Consider the following 15,689-nt stretch of genomic DNA (forward strand, 5'->3'; position numbering starts at 1 on the left):
GCTAGATCCCCTCTGCATGTCATCCGCAGAATATGCTTGCCCAGTTTGGAACAGATCAGCCCATGTGAAGAAGCTTGATACTACACTCAATAACACATGCAAAATAACAAAATGACCTGAAACGAATGCACAATAAATTTGAGACGATTTTGAGCATTTAAATTTTTTGCGCGCGCACTGACGCGCGGACGTACGCGCATGCGCGCGTTTTTTGACCTGAAATTGACCAAACTGATATTGACCTTGATCATGATAAATATGAATGAGAAATTATTTTTGGTTATGAAGATATGATCATGAGTTGATTTTCAGAAAATTTCACAAAATGGCACCTAGATGACGTCATCAGTCAAGGTCAAGGTTGAAAACGTTATTGTGATTTCTCTATATGCCTATACATATGTGTGCCAAATTTCAAGTTATTTGATTAAGACAATTTCAAGTTATCTTGCTAACAAAACAGTGGCGAGAATTAAGAAAAACTAGACATAATACTTGTTTGGAACAAGTATAGGTGGGCTGGTCAACTAAAATTTGAGACAAAATTTAGCAAAAATAAGCGAGATACTGCTAAAAAACAATGTCATTGATGTAATGATGTAAACGAAATTCACCTTCCATAGGCATAACACGCAACGTAAGAAATTTCTGATATGTGCCCTTTAATCGTAATTTTCACTATGATGAAGTGATCAAAATGAAAAATGGTGATGACTGCGCTTGTAGAGAATTGTCTTAGCTACATCATATCGAAATTTGGAAGAAAATCGATCAATATTTACAGAGATACAATCAATGTTACATAAATATGCTGACGTCATTATATGCAAATTCGTATTTTGAGTTCCAAGGCCATTATGATGATGTCAGGATACACTTAATGGCCAAATGAGACATGGAATCATATCTCCGACTCATACTATCTAAATATGAAAAAACATTGAAGGTCACGGTTCATTCCAAAGAGCTATAATGGATTTTGCATAGGCATGTTTTTGCCCATATATGCTATGTAATAAAAGAGCTCGCGCGCACGGACATATATCTTGAATTGACGCTCATCTTGTTATTAATGGTCATAAAGAGATAAACATGGTATCAAATTCCTCGAAAAAATATGAGAAATATCATGAAAGAAAAAAAAATGGCGATCCCATGTTGTGTAATGGTGTTGCGCGCGCGCGATTTTTTTATAAAATGCTTAAAATGACCTGAAACGTATGCAAAAAAAATTTGAGACGATTCTGAGCATTTTCAAATTTTGCGCGCGCACTGGCGCGCGGACGTACGCGCACGCGCATGTTTTTTTACCTGATATTGACCTTGATCATGATAAATATGAATGAGAAATACTTTTTGGTTATGAAGATATGATCATGAGTTTATCTTCAGAAAATTTTACAAAATGGTGCCTAGATGACGTCATCGGCCAAGGTCAAGGTTGAAAACCTTACCGTGTCTTGTCCATATGCCTATACATATGTGTGCCAAATATCAAAGCATTTGATTGAACCATTTCAAAGTTATCTTGCTAACAAAAAAGTGGGTCAAAATAAGAAAAATAAATAAATAATAAATAAATAAACTAGACATAATACTTGTTTGGAACAAGTATAGGTGGGCTGGTCAACTAAAATTTAAGACAAAATAGAGCAAAAATAAGCGAGATACTGCTAAAAAACAATGTCATTGATGTAATGATGTAAACGAAATTCACCTTCCATAGGCATAACACGCAACTTCAGAAATTTCTGATATGTGCCCTTTAATTGAAATTTTTACTCTGATGACGTCATCAAAATGAAAAATTATTAGTATTGAACTTGTAGAGAATTATCTTAGCTACAATATATCGAAATTTTGAAGAAAATCAATCAATATATACAGAGATACAATCAATTTTACATAAATATGCTGACTTCATAATATGCAAATTCGTATTTTGAGTTCCAAGGCCATTATGATGATGTCACGATACACTTAATGGCCAAATGAGACATGGAATCATATTTCCGACTCATACTCTATCTAAATATGAAAAAACATTGAAGGTCACGGTTCATTCCAAAGAGCTATAATGGATTTTGTAAAGGCATGTTTTTGCCCATATATGCTATGTAATAAAAGAGCTCGCGCGCACGGACATTTATCTTGAATTGACGCTCTTCTTGTTATTAATGGTCATAAAGAGATAAACATGGTATCAAATTCCTCGAAAAAATATGAGAAATATCATGAAAGAAAAAAAAATGGTGATTCTATGTTGTGTAATGGTGTTACGCGCGAAAACGCGCGCGCATGCGCGTGTGCGCGATTTTTTATAAAATGCTTAAAATGACCTGAAACGTATGCAAAATAAATTTGAGACGATTTTGAGCATTTAAAATTTTTGCGCGCGCACTAATGCGCGGACGTACGCGCACGCGCGTGTTTTTTGACCGGAAATTGACCGGACTGATAATGACCTTGATCATGATAAATATGAATGAGAAATGAATTTTGGTTATGAAGATATGATCATGAGTTGATTTTCAGAAAATTTCACAAAATGGCGCCTAGATGACGTCATCAGTCAAGGTCAAGGTTGAAAACCTTACCGTGTTTTGTCCATATGCCTATACATATGTGTGCCAAATATCAAAGCATTTGATTGAACCATTACAAAGTTATCTTGCTAACAAAAAAGTGGGTCAAAATAAGAAAAATAAACTAGACATAATACTTGTTTGGAACAAGTATAGGTGGGCTGGTAAGCTTAAATTTGACACAAAATGGAGCAAAAATAAGCGAGATACTGCTTAAAAATTCTTAAAAAACAATATTATGTAGATACATGACGTGAACGAAATTCACCTTCTATAGGCATAACACGCAAATTATGAAATTTCTGACGAGGCCTTTAATCTAAATTTTCACTATAATGACGTCATCCAAATGAAAAAGAATGACTACTGAGCTCGTAGAAAATTGTCTTAGCTACAACTTATCGAAATTTGAAAGAAAATCGATCAATATTTTTCAGAGATACAATCAATTTTACATAAATATGCTGACTTCATAATATGCAAATTCGTATTTTGAGTTCCAAGGCCATTATGATGATGTCGCGATACACTTAATGGCCTAATGAGACATGGAATCATATCTCCGACTCATACTCTATCTAGATATGAAAAAACATTGAAGGTCACGGTTCATTCCAAAGAGCTATAATGGATTTTGTATAGGCATGTTTTTGCCCATATATGCTATGTAATAAAAGAGCTTGCGCGCACGGTCATTTATCTTGAATTGACGCTCATCTTGTTATTAATGGTCATAAAGAGATAAACATGGTATCCAATTCCTCGAAAAAATATGAGAATTATCATGAAAGAAAAAAAAATGACGATTCTATGTTGTGTAATGGTGTTACGCGCGAAAACGCGGGCGCATGCGCATGTGCGCGATTTTTTATAAAATGCTTAAAATGACCTGAAACGTATGCAAAATAAATTTGAGACGATTTTGAGCATTTAAATTTTTTACGCGCGCACGCGCGCGTTTTTTGACCTGAAATTAACCGCACTGATATTGACCTTGGTCATGATAAATATGAATGAGAAATACCTTTTAGTTATGAGGATATGATCATGAGATGATTTTTAGAAAATTTCACAAATTTGCGCCTAGATGACGTCATCAGTCAAGGTCAAGGTTGAAAACCTTACCGTGTCTTGTCCATATGCCTATACATATGTGTGCCAAATATCAAAGCATTTGATTGAACCATTTCAAAGTTATCTTGCTAACAAAAAAGTGGGTCAAAATAAGAAAAATAAACTAGACATGTAATACTTGTTTGGAACAAGTATAGGTGGGCTGGTCAACCAAAATTTGAGACAAAATAGAGCAAAAATAAGCGACATACTGCTTACAAATTCTTAAAAAACAATATCATGTAGATTCATAACGTGAACTAAATTCACCTTCTATAGGCATAACACGCAAATTATGAAATTTTTGACATGAGGCCTTTAATCAAAATTTTCACTATGATGACGTCATCGAAATGAAAAATGGTTACTACTGCGCTTGTAGAGAATTGTCTTAGCTACAACATATCGAAATTTTGAAGAAAATTGATCAATATTTACAGAGATACAATCAATTTTACATAAATATGCTGACGTCATAATATGCAAATTCGTATTTTGAGTTCCAAGGCCATTGTGATGATGTCACGATACACTTAATGGCCAAATGAGACATGGAATCATATTTACGACTCATACTCTATCTAAATATGAAAAAAAATTGAGGATCCCGGTGCATTCCAAAGAGCTATAACGGATTTTGTATAGGCATGTTTTTGCCCATATATGCTATGTATTAAAAGAGCTCGCGCGCACTGACATTTATCTTGAATTTACGCTCATCTTGTTAATAATGGTCATAAAGAGATAAACATGGTATCAAATTCCTTGAAAAAATATTAGAAATATCATGAAAGAAAAAAAAATGGCGATTCTATGTTTTGTAATGGTGTTACGCGCGAAAACGCGCGCGCATGCTCGTACGCGCGATTTTTTATAAAATGCTTAAAATGACCTAAAACGTATGCAAAATAAATTTGAGACGATTTTGAGCATTTAAAAATTTTGCGCGCGCACTGACGCGCGGACGTACGCGCACGCGCGCGTTTTTTGACCTGAAATTGACTGGACTGATATTGACCTTGATCATAATAAATATGAATGAGAAATACCTTTTGGTTATGAAGATATGATCATGAGTTTATTTTCAGAAAATTTCACAAAATGGCGCCTAGATGACGTCATCAGTCAAGGTCAAGGTTGAAAACCTTACTGTGTTTTGTCCATATGCCTATACATATGTGTGCCAAATATCAAAGCATTTCATTGAACCATTTCAAAGTAATTTTGCTAACAAAAAAGTGGGTCGAAATAAGAAAAATAAATAAATAAATAATAAATAAATAAAAATAAAGGCAATTTTAACAAAAATATAAGGTGGTCTGTATTAGATACAGCCCACCTGATAAATAATAATAAATAAACTTGACATAATACTTGTTTAGAACAAGTATAGGTGGGCTGGTCAACTAAAATTTGAGACCAAATAGAGCAAAAATAAGCGAGATACTGTTAAAAAAAAACAATGTCTTTGATGTAATGATGTAAACGAAATTTACCTTCCATAGGCATAACACGCAACGTAAGAAATTCGTGATATGTGCCCTTTAATCGTAATTTTCACTATGATGAAGTGATCAAAATGAAAAATGATTGTTATTGAACTTGTAGAGAATTATCTTAGCTACAACATATCAATATTTTGAAGAAAATCGATGAATATACACAGAGATACAATCAATTTTACATAAATATGCTGACTTAATAATATGCAAATTCGTATTTTGAGTTCCAAGGCCATTATGATGATGTCACGATACACTTAATGGCCAAATGAGACATGGAATCATATCTATGACTCATACTTTATCTGAATATGAAAACAAATTGAAGGTCACGGTTCATTCCAAAGAGCTATAATGGATTTTGTATAGGCATGATTTTGCCCATATATGCTATGTATTAAAAGAGCTCGCGCACACGGACATTTATCTTGAATTGACCCTCATCTTGTTATTAATGGTCATAAAGAGATAAACATGGTATCAATTTCTCGAAAAAAATACGAGAAATATCATAAAAGAAAAAACTAGATGGAATTTTGACTGCGCGCAGTCGAAAATGATGCCTCCGCCATAGAGCAATTTAAACAAGTTTGGAGTTTAAATCTCCAGTGGTTCTTGAGATATCATGATAACAATCTCAATGTATGGAATTTCATAAGTTGACCTCTGTGACCCTTGACCTTTGACCTACGTGCTCCAAAATCTAATCAGATTGTCTTCCTATGGTGATACACACTATCATTAAGTTTGAAGTTTAAATCTCCAGTGGTTCTTGAGATATTATGATATGGTTATACATACTATCATTAAGTTTGAAGTGAAAATTCTCCAGTGGTTCTTGAGATATCGCGATAACGATCTCAATGTATGGAATTTCATAAGTTGACCTCTGTGACCCTTGACCTTTGACCTACGTGCTCCAAAATCTAATCAGATTGTCTTCCTATGGTGATACACGCTATCATTAAGTTTGAAGTTTAAATCTCCAGTGGTTCTTGAGATATTATGATAACAATCTCAATGTATGGAATTTCATAAGTTGACCTCTGTGACCCTTGACCTTTGACCTACGTGCTCCAAAATCTAATCAGATCGTCTTCCTATGGTGATACATACTATCCTTAAGTTTAAAGTTTTTACATCTCCAGTGGTTCTTGAGATATCATGATAACAATCTCAATGTATGGAATTTCATAAGTTGACCTCTATGACCCTTGACCTTTGACCTACGTGCTCCAAAATGTAATCAGATTGTTTTCCTATAGTGATACACACTATCACTAAGTTTGAAGTTTAAATCTCCAATGGTTCTTGAGATATCATGATAACAATCTCAATGTATGGAATTTCATAAGTTGACCTCTGTGACCCTTGACCTTTGACATACGTGCTCCAAAATCTAATCAGATCGTCTTCCTATGGTGATACATACTATCCTTAAGTTTGAAGTTTAAATCTCAAATGGTTCTTGAGATATCGCGCTAACAAACTCAATACAAGGAATTTCATAAGTTGACCTCTGTGACCTGTGACCTTTGACCTACGTACTCCAAAATCTAATCAGATCGTCTTCCTATGGTGATAAATACTATTCCCGAGTCTTAAGTTTAAATCTTAAATGGTTCTTGAGATATTGTGATAACGGTCAAACGGGACGGACGTACGGACGGACGGACGTACGGACGGACAACCCGAAAACATGATGCCTCCGGCACCATCTTCGGTGGCGGAGGCATAAAAATTGCGATTCTATGTTTTGTAAAGGTGTTACGCGCGAAAACGCGCGGCATTGGGAAAGTCTGGCAAATTATGTCACCCTGTTGTTAATAGGATATTTTTTTAAGAAAAATAGTGTGGCTCAATTAACTTCAAAATCCTTGAATGGTTAGTTGGACTGTAGATAACAAGGTTTGGAGTTTGAGTCCCACTCCGATAATAGTGTAATAGTGGGAAAGCAAGATCTACATGAACATTGCCACTCTACAACCAGGTGAAGTATAAAATGGGTACCTGGTAGGATTTAATTTACTCCTTGAATGTTTAAGGCGCCTTAGGTCAGCTGGGATAAATCTACTGTAATGATAGTACTTAATAGGTGCCTTGTTCGTCCTCTTGGATGGATACCTGCACAATATACAAATGCAGCTATTGTTATCATTATCAAGATAACATTTAAATGGCAACTATTTGAAATAATTGATTGTATCCACAGCATTGTTTCCCAAAAATAAATACAAGTATCAAGAAGAGGTTCACTTTACCAGATTTCCCCCTTGCCTTTCGAACATGATGTCTCATATTGAGCGATGAGGGCTCTACCTTCCTGCACACTATTCACTGTTTTTGAAGAGTTTACCTATTCTTGGTTTTCCAAAGTTGTGTCTGCCTGACCACACAATTTTTTGGTAGTTTGAACGTGGCGCTGGGCCACAAACTCACCTATGATGACATTCAGTGTTGAAGGCTCACTAGACCAAGGTCCGGCATAGGTGTAGATTGAGGCTAGGAACTCTTTATTTGTGTTGACCTGTATGGTAATCTCCTTCTCATCGAGAGATATCCTGTAATCGACGATTGGTGGTGCGATAGCCAGACCATATCTATCAAAGTCTGAGGATGGGCCACTCCAAACAAAAGTGACGTTGTTGTCAATAATTTCCTTCACTTCAAAGAACAAGACTGGTTCTGGTACTGCAGGTAAAGAATTTGAAATTTACTTTATAGAAATGAAAATGCTTTGTTTTAGAGTCCCACAATTACGCATATGTGCAGACAAGGATGCTGTGAAGACTTGGGATTGCTAGCTATAACAATGCTGTCACAATGACAATCGTTAGGCAATATAAAGCACAATTTGAGCTCAAGCCCATTTTCACTTGGAGGTGATTTTTTAGCTGCTTTCCAAGAAACTGTACTGCATTTCTATGCCAATAAATCAATAGAGCTGTTGCTATAATAATCACACTGAAGATTACTTTTCCTAGTTCTGGTACAGTAATATTCCAATAAATTAATAATATCTCATAATAATTAACCCTATGTTATGGGGGGGGGGGTAAGTTTGACCCCTCCCCCCCCCCCTGTAGTTATTTAGCGACTACTCCGGAACCACGGCAGATATAAAGTTTTCCTTTCATGACTTTTTTCTTCCGAGTCTTACACATCTTTTAAAACAATTCTTTTGAAAATCAGACGTATAGTTACAAAGTCATGTGACCTTTTGTTTTTGCATGTCAGCCCAAAAATCGCTCATTTTTGTGATTTGTGTACAAAACATATGGAAATAGCATTTTTCCTAAAAAGAGATAAAACATTGGATATTTGGTCTCGTTTAAAGTTTAGGTGTTTGTTTTGGGGTCAAATAATTGAATTGTAGTTAGAAATGAAATAAAATAACAAAAACAATAAAATACATAAGTTAACAAAACAATGAAATACATAAGAAATTATCAAAACAAGAGATAACATAAAGAATAATCTGGCTCTTACTTTAATTTTGTCGTAGTATTATTCTAAATGGTCTAATGAATATATGAAGTGAAAAAGAAAGCTTAAAGAGAAGGTTGAGTTCTGGGAAGAGATGAAAAATAATTTGTGAGAGTTATCATGATTGTTTTTATGCAAGGGCGGAAGAACATCAGATAAAACATGTTCCCTGAAAAGTAAGGCTCTTCAAATGCCTTCATATTCTAAATATGGCATGTAAAAGCGAAGAAATCGGGACGGATTTTTACGTCACGTGTTCGTGTAGTCCCATATACATCCTTCTGTGCACAGTGCTCGAACTTTACCAAGACTCGGCCAAATTTCTTATCATTTTGATGATTCCAGAACCTTGCAATACACACAAATACTTATATGCTAGATGGTCAACCTTTTCTGATCGATTCCACACCGTTTCTTTCACAATAATAATAATAAACAATATTTATAAGGCGCTTAATACTGGTGTCTCTAAGCGCACCATATTCTGACCAGAACTGAACTGTATTTTATACACTTTACTTGACATGCATGCAAATTCTCGCGGCAATCGGCTGTGAAACGGCAGAGATCTTAGGGGGGGGGGTCAAATTGACCCCCCTCCCCCAGTAAAAACCTGATCTGAAATAGCCCAGTTAAAATAGGGTTAAGTCACTATTGTAAGCCCATTCAATCAAAAGTATTAGGTCTTTTTTCTTTTCTTGGTTCCATATCAAATTAAAGAAGATGGATGTGACTATGCTCTCAAATATCTCAGTCTACAAGTACAGCATGGTCATTGACCAATTCTCCTAAGAACTTTTACATCTGACTTCAGCAACTAAAAAATCTTTTCAATTAAAAAAACAAATATTATTCTGATTATTTCAGGTTAAAATAGGTGCAATGGTTCTCAAATTATGGTGGTAACAGAAAGCAGGATGAAAGGAAAAACAGACAGATGACCTAAAATCATAATGCCATCTTAAATTCCTTGATGCGCTACTCATGGTAATTAAAAAAAATGACTCTACATCAAGAGCCAAGATTTAATTTCACTATTTACTCACATGTATAAATAGCGGCAGTATCTACATTATCTAATTCAGTCATCCCCGTCTTCCTGACCAAAAGAGTAGGGGAATACTCGGTACCAGCCTTTAAACCAGTCAGTACATATGAAGTCTCAAGAGTGAAGAATAACCTGTCGTCGAGTTGAATGGCATATGTGTCTGTGTCAGGAATCTCTTCCCAGACAAGTCGAATAGAATCGGTTGTCTCCTCATCTGAATAAAGTCGGCCGTTTATAAGAGGATCTGTAGGAATATTGATGAGATGATTGAGAACTGATCAATATTCAAATAATGTTGAATGGCTTTGGGGAGGATACAGAGACATATCGCATTAGCTGACAAGCATATTTTACGAGTCTGCGAGATGAGTGAAATATTTTCAAAACCAGTGCAATATAATGCTGAAACCTTGAGGAAGATATAAAGGCATATTCTACGACATTAGGAAAATTGTCAGTTTCAATGAAACAGCATGTCAATCACTTCTCACTACATGAGGGCTCAATTATAGATGCAGTTATGCTGCAAGCTAAAGACCTTTGGTTTTTCTCACATACCAGTGTTTTCTCAGAAATTGCCAGGCAACTACCCATGAGCAACCCCCAAAACCCACCTGTGATATGAATTCATATAAAACTTGAACAATATTTGCTGTATAAATAGGCCTTATGTTAACCCTAATCAGGCCTGAAAATCGGACCTACTGTTACAAAGTCACATGACCCTTTTGTCTTTGTATGTCAGCCCGAAAATTGCTCATTTTCGTGATCTGTGTACCAAACATATCATTTTTCCCCAAAAGAGATACAAGTAAAACATTGGTTATTTGGTGTTTTTTAAAATCCTTCAAACATCACTAAATTTAAGTTATCAAAAACATACTCCGAAATCGAACTTAGGCTGTGTTGTGATACCATGTACCTTCATATCAAATTTGATTAAAATCTGTCAAACATTACTAAAGTTATCGAACAGAAACCAGATTTGTTACGGAAGGACGGACGGACAGAAGGACAGACGGCAGCGTTACTATATACCCTCCGACTTCGTTGCTGAGTGGATAATAAAACAGAAACCATAAAATATCTAAGATTAAAAAACAAAGAAATACATAAGAAATTATCAAAATACATAACATAATGAATAACCTGGCTCTTCCCAATCTTTTTTGTTGTATTATTATTCCAAATGGATATATGTAGTGCAAACAAATTTCCGATTATGAAGAATATTGATTTTGGGGTAAAAAAAAGAAATTATGACCTTATTTGCATAAATAACCATAAATATATACAAATGATTGAATTTGTCAAAAAATTGAAATTACCATAGTATTCTACACACTTCACTTGACATGCATGCAAACTTTGGCGGCGATCAGCCTTAGATCTTGAAGTGGGGGCATAATGCCCCCCCCCCCCTTCGGTCGTAGAAAGACCTCAAATACCCAGCTTACATTCCAGAAGATCCTGATGAGAACAGGGATTAAGAGGCAGCGGCCAATTCAAACCTTGTTTTCAGACCTTGTAACAAGTTCTGCTTGACAAACTTTAAATAATTTCTTTATTTTTCCAAACAAACAGATGAAAAGTAGAAAGAGACATTTTTCTTGTTTTAGTTCATCTTTTCAAATGCTATAGAGTAATAATGTATGATAATCCCCACAGAGACACGTAAAACTAGGATCAGATGCAGTTTCAAAATCTCTGTTTGAAAGACAAAGTGGGGTGAAATGCAGTCTCTAGATCGGAGCATTTCTTTTTCAGAAAATTGGTTTTCCTGCATCAATTTTGTTTGTTCAATGTTCTTTTTGCAGGTCTCTGTAACAAGACTGAGAAGATGAAAGCAGAAAATATGAAAAATATGATAGTCTAGTAATAATGACTGCTATGAGAGACATAGTTGTTTTTATACGCTTAAGTGTCAATCAATGCTTCTAGCAATCGGAGTACAAATGTAGAAACTATCATAGTTTTGTATAATTCTTTGCCAAATTTTCATGATGCAATATTCATTTTGGGACTATACTTCAAGAGTAAACTAGATGGAACTTCGACTGCGCGCAGTCGAAAATGATGCCTCCGTCATAGAGCAATTTTACAAACCAAAACAGAAGAAATTTTTCAAATTCAAGTTCAATTGTAATCCATTAACAGGTTCTCAGAATATCGTGATTACAAGCAATTTCTCATATACATATATGACCCTTTTATCTTTGACCTCATGACCCTAAAATCTACTCAGTTCATTGGCTCTGCAAGATGTCCTGAGTTAAATAGTAATCCATCTGTCAGTTCTAATGAGAATTCGTTGACAAGCTATTTTTGCATACATAATGAGCCCATGACCTTTGACCTTTAACCTTATGAACCAAGAATCTAATCAGTTCATTGGCTCTGCAAGATACATAAATGATCTAAGTTTGACAGGAATCCATCAATCTGTTCTAATGATAATACGATCACAAGCTATTCTTGCATACATAATGATCCCTGTGACCTTTGACCTCGTGACCCCAAAATCTAATCAGTTCATCGGCTCTGCAAGTAACATACATGACCAAAGTTTAGCAGGAATCCATCAATTGGTTCTTCAGATAACGCAATCACGAGAACGGGACGTACGTACGTACATGTACGTTCAGACGTACGGACGGACAACCCAAAAACATAATTACCTCCGGCTACTTCGTAACGGAGGCATAAAAAATAAGCTGGTGTTTGCTATGACCCTCCCAACCCGACGGCTCCTGGTACATTCATTTCAGCGCTTCGCTTAGAGACGGAATGTGGGTAGACTGTAAGATATTTACACAGGTTTTACACACATGTAGTGCAGGACGCTGTTGTTAGAAATTACATCCTAGGATGTTATCTTCTACCGCTCATTTGTTTAATATTTCACTTGATGAGGAAAAACTTCACAGCAGCTTATTAAAGCTATTATCTTCCTATTTATCATCTAAAATTAAAGAAATCATCTTTAAAGGGGAAGTGTTCCTCTGGGTTTTCTGCTGCTATTGTAACCAACTTTTTATCAGGGTGGCCTTCCCCTTTAACTATATTAGAAGAAAAAGTTCTTAGCAAGATGCATACTTGTTTCAAATTCATAGTCCGCTTCTGCTTCTTCATCACCGGTCTTGAAAGTAACAGTGGCTATGTAGTCTGTGTCGGGTTCAAGCCCTGATATGTACTGAAAGATCAATGCTGCCCGGTCACCCTGGAGAGTTCTGCCTGATGGACTTATACTAATCTTGTACGTTTCATACACTCCTTCCTGTGCTGTTACGGCCATTGCAGCAATAGTTACAGAAGACATTACGCCAAGGATTAATGGCCTCTCTGGTCCTGTGGGTACAAGAAAATATGTTTGTTTGCATTTACCAAAATAGTTCAGATTCTTCTTATTTTCTAAAATAAATAGTTTTCCCTCATCCAATTGGCCACAATTAAACTTATTCTCCACTCATTCTTAGTTTAAAAAGAAGAAAAATGAAATGTTTATTACACGAACCAAAGTGAAACAAAAATTGCCAATTTGTACACAAAAATAGTTATTTTATATTTAACACTATGTTGCAAATAAAGAGACTTTATTGACTAGTTACAGTTGAATTGCTCTTAATCGAGATTGGCATAGTGTACTGCATTGGAAAGACACTCAAAATTTGTAGTGATTTTCAGCTCAAGTATAATGTATAATTCAGGGCATTTTGGATCAAATCATGATGCAAAAACGTCACTAAAAGGAGACACTGTTCTGCTATGGGTTAAAGTGTACCAATTTCCTAAATAATATTATTTTTTTTTTGTTTGATTGATTTTGTTTCTGCATTCAAAATATACAACAATTCATAACAATTTGAACAATAACAAATACAATGAATAAAATGTTTATAAAAGAAATTAAATAGAAAATCATGTACAATTATATCATACGATAAACATGTACGAAGCATACAAGTAAGAAAAGAAGTACAAAATATATTTCAATAAACTAGAGAGGTAATTTAGAACGCAGGAGACCAACATCGTGAGCACCATTGTGTACAGATAGAAAGTATAAAATCAACATTTCAAAAAAGCTTTCAACTGCACTCTATGGGCTAATGGATAAGAAGTATGAAGAAAATAAAGAATAACCTAAAAACTGTGCACATGGAACCAAAGTCGGGCTTGGGCTCCATGCTGGCCCTATCTTAATACTTTTCAAGTTATCGCAACAACAAGATATTTTCTGGGATTTTTCAACACTTTTCTGACCCTATGACCATTGAACTTTTCTGCCCAAAATCTAATCATTTCATCCTCGTATGTTCATTCATAATTCATCCAAGTTAGGTTTGGATTGCTTTAACGTTTTTCAAATGATTATGGTAACAAGATATTTTCTGTTTCTTTATAACATTTTTTGACCAAGTAACCTTTGGCCTTTGAAATATTTGATTCAATGAGCCATTCAAAATACTCTGCCAAAGTTTGTGCTGTGTACATGTTTTTAAAGCCTACGGGAAACTTCGATGATTGTTTTCTTTCTCACTTATCTTCTTTGAGAAGTGACTAACTTTTGTTTATAAGTGGCCCAAACATTGTAGAGCGGTGTGTGCAGCACTTTATAACCGCAAGGAATAGGCGCCATATAAAATATCTTTTGGATTGGATTACGTGTTTCTGGCCATGGTAAAAAAATTGGTGCTGTCCTTTCCTATCCCTTAAAAAATAACATTGTCAGTCTTGTCAGATGTTTTGACACAAGAAACTCTGACAATCCTTTTTACTTTGTCATGCTATAAATCTGCCCTTTATAAACTAACTGTTGCTGCCCCTCCCTATATACTCCCTGGAAAATAATCCTGGACCCACCACTGAAGCTACCGACTTACTGAGAGTATATGAAGTCTGCGCCAGCAAAGCGCTTTGTCCATCCATGTCGTGAACAGACAGAATAAAGACATATCTCTTGCCAGGTGTCAGGCTACCGATGGTCACCGAGAGGTCAGTGAGGTTGGTCAAATCACTATTGGCCATGTCGCCGTTATCTGGAATGTACACCAGGTTGAAGTAGTCAGCGCCATCAGGTCTCTGCCAAGAGACTGTCACAGCCTGGCTATCACCAGCCACGGTTGAGGTCATCACAAGATTATCAGCTGAAAGGAAATAGTATAGAAGAAGATTACATTAATTCTTAATGTGCCAAGGGGTTTTCTTGTTTCAAGATTTTACCAAAACACCCAAGAGATTCTGCTTCAAATGCCTGTACTCATAAACCATGTTTTATATAACAAAATGTGGTCTATACAAAAGTGTTTGAATGTGGTTTTGCTCAAAAACTTTTGATTCAGAGCCCTAAATAATTTACCAGATTTAGGAGTACAAAAGGCACAAGATTCTGCGTACACTATCTATTTTTGTTGTATGACCACACTGCCTTCCACACCAGGAATTTAAAAAAGGAAAATATGCTTTTAAATCCTTTCATTGGCAATACGTTTTCAGATACAGATCAACATGTGATCAATTTAGCCTATACAAATTCCTGTCCTGAAAGGTGTAGGACTAATTTTTAATTTTGTATTAATTGTTATTATTCAATACCCCAACAACTTTGTTTTACCTGACATTTTCTCTTCTTCCAAAATATTAAGGTTTAAAACTTGCCCATTCTTGGGCCCATCAGCCTGTAAAACCTCAATAAGCTTTCAATAGGGACTTTTTTTAGATTTGAACGTCGACATAGGGGGCTGATACGTGTGACGTCCTTTTCAGGCACTGCCATGCAGTGCCTTAATGATGGTCCTTTTATTCTTATTTATGCTTTGTATATATTGTACTGTTACCCATACAAGGCATTTTAGCTGTAGAATAAAAAGTCATAGTTTGCACGCTACTCCAAATACGAAACCGGAGCAGGCAATATTTGCCATATTGCCCTCTTCCAGGTTTTCCCCGTAGACC

At 35.5% G+C, this 15,689-nt stretch overlaps 1 protein-coding gene across 1 annotated transcript in view; it reads right to left on the reverse strand.

Annotated features, from left to right (window-relative positions):
• The window catches only part of LOC100889066, a 172,693-nt gene that overhangs the window by 83,152 nt on the left and 73,852 nt on the right, over nucleotides 1-15,689 (reverse strand). Inside the window, exons 39-42 of the mRNA XM_030988179.1 lie at nucleotides 14,618-14,881; nucleotides 12,831-13,082; nucleotides 9,733-9,978; nucleotides 7,640-7,891 (exon numbers count right to left, since the gene is read on the reverse strand). Coding sequence (XP_030844039.1) covers nucleotides 7,640-7,891; nucleotides 9,733-9,978; nucleotides 12,831-13,082; nucleotides 14,618-14,881 — 1,014 coding nt within the window. The remainder of the gene's footprint in view (nucleotides 1-7,639; nucleotides 7,892-9,732; nucleotides 9,979-12,830; nucleotides 13,083-14,617; nucleotides 14,882-15,689) is intronic.

The sequence above is a fragment of the Strongylocentrotus purpuratus genome, unplaced genomic scaffold, assembly GCF_000002235.5.
Source record: "Strongylocentrotus purpuratus isolate Spur 01 unplaced genomic scaffold, Spur_5.0 spur5_scaffold_17, whole genome shotgun sequence".
Lineage (NCBI taxonomy): Eukaryota > Metazoa > Echinodermata > Echinoidea > Camarodonta > Strongylocentrotidae > Strongylocentrotus > Strongylocentrotus purpuratus.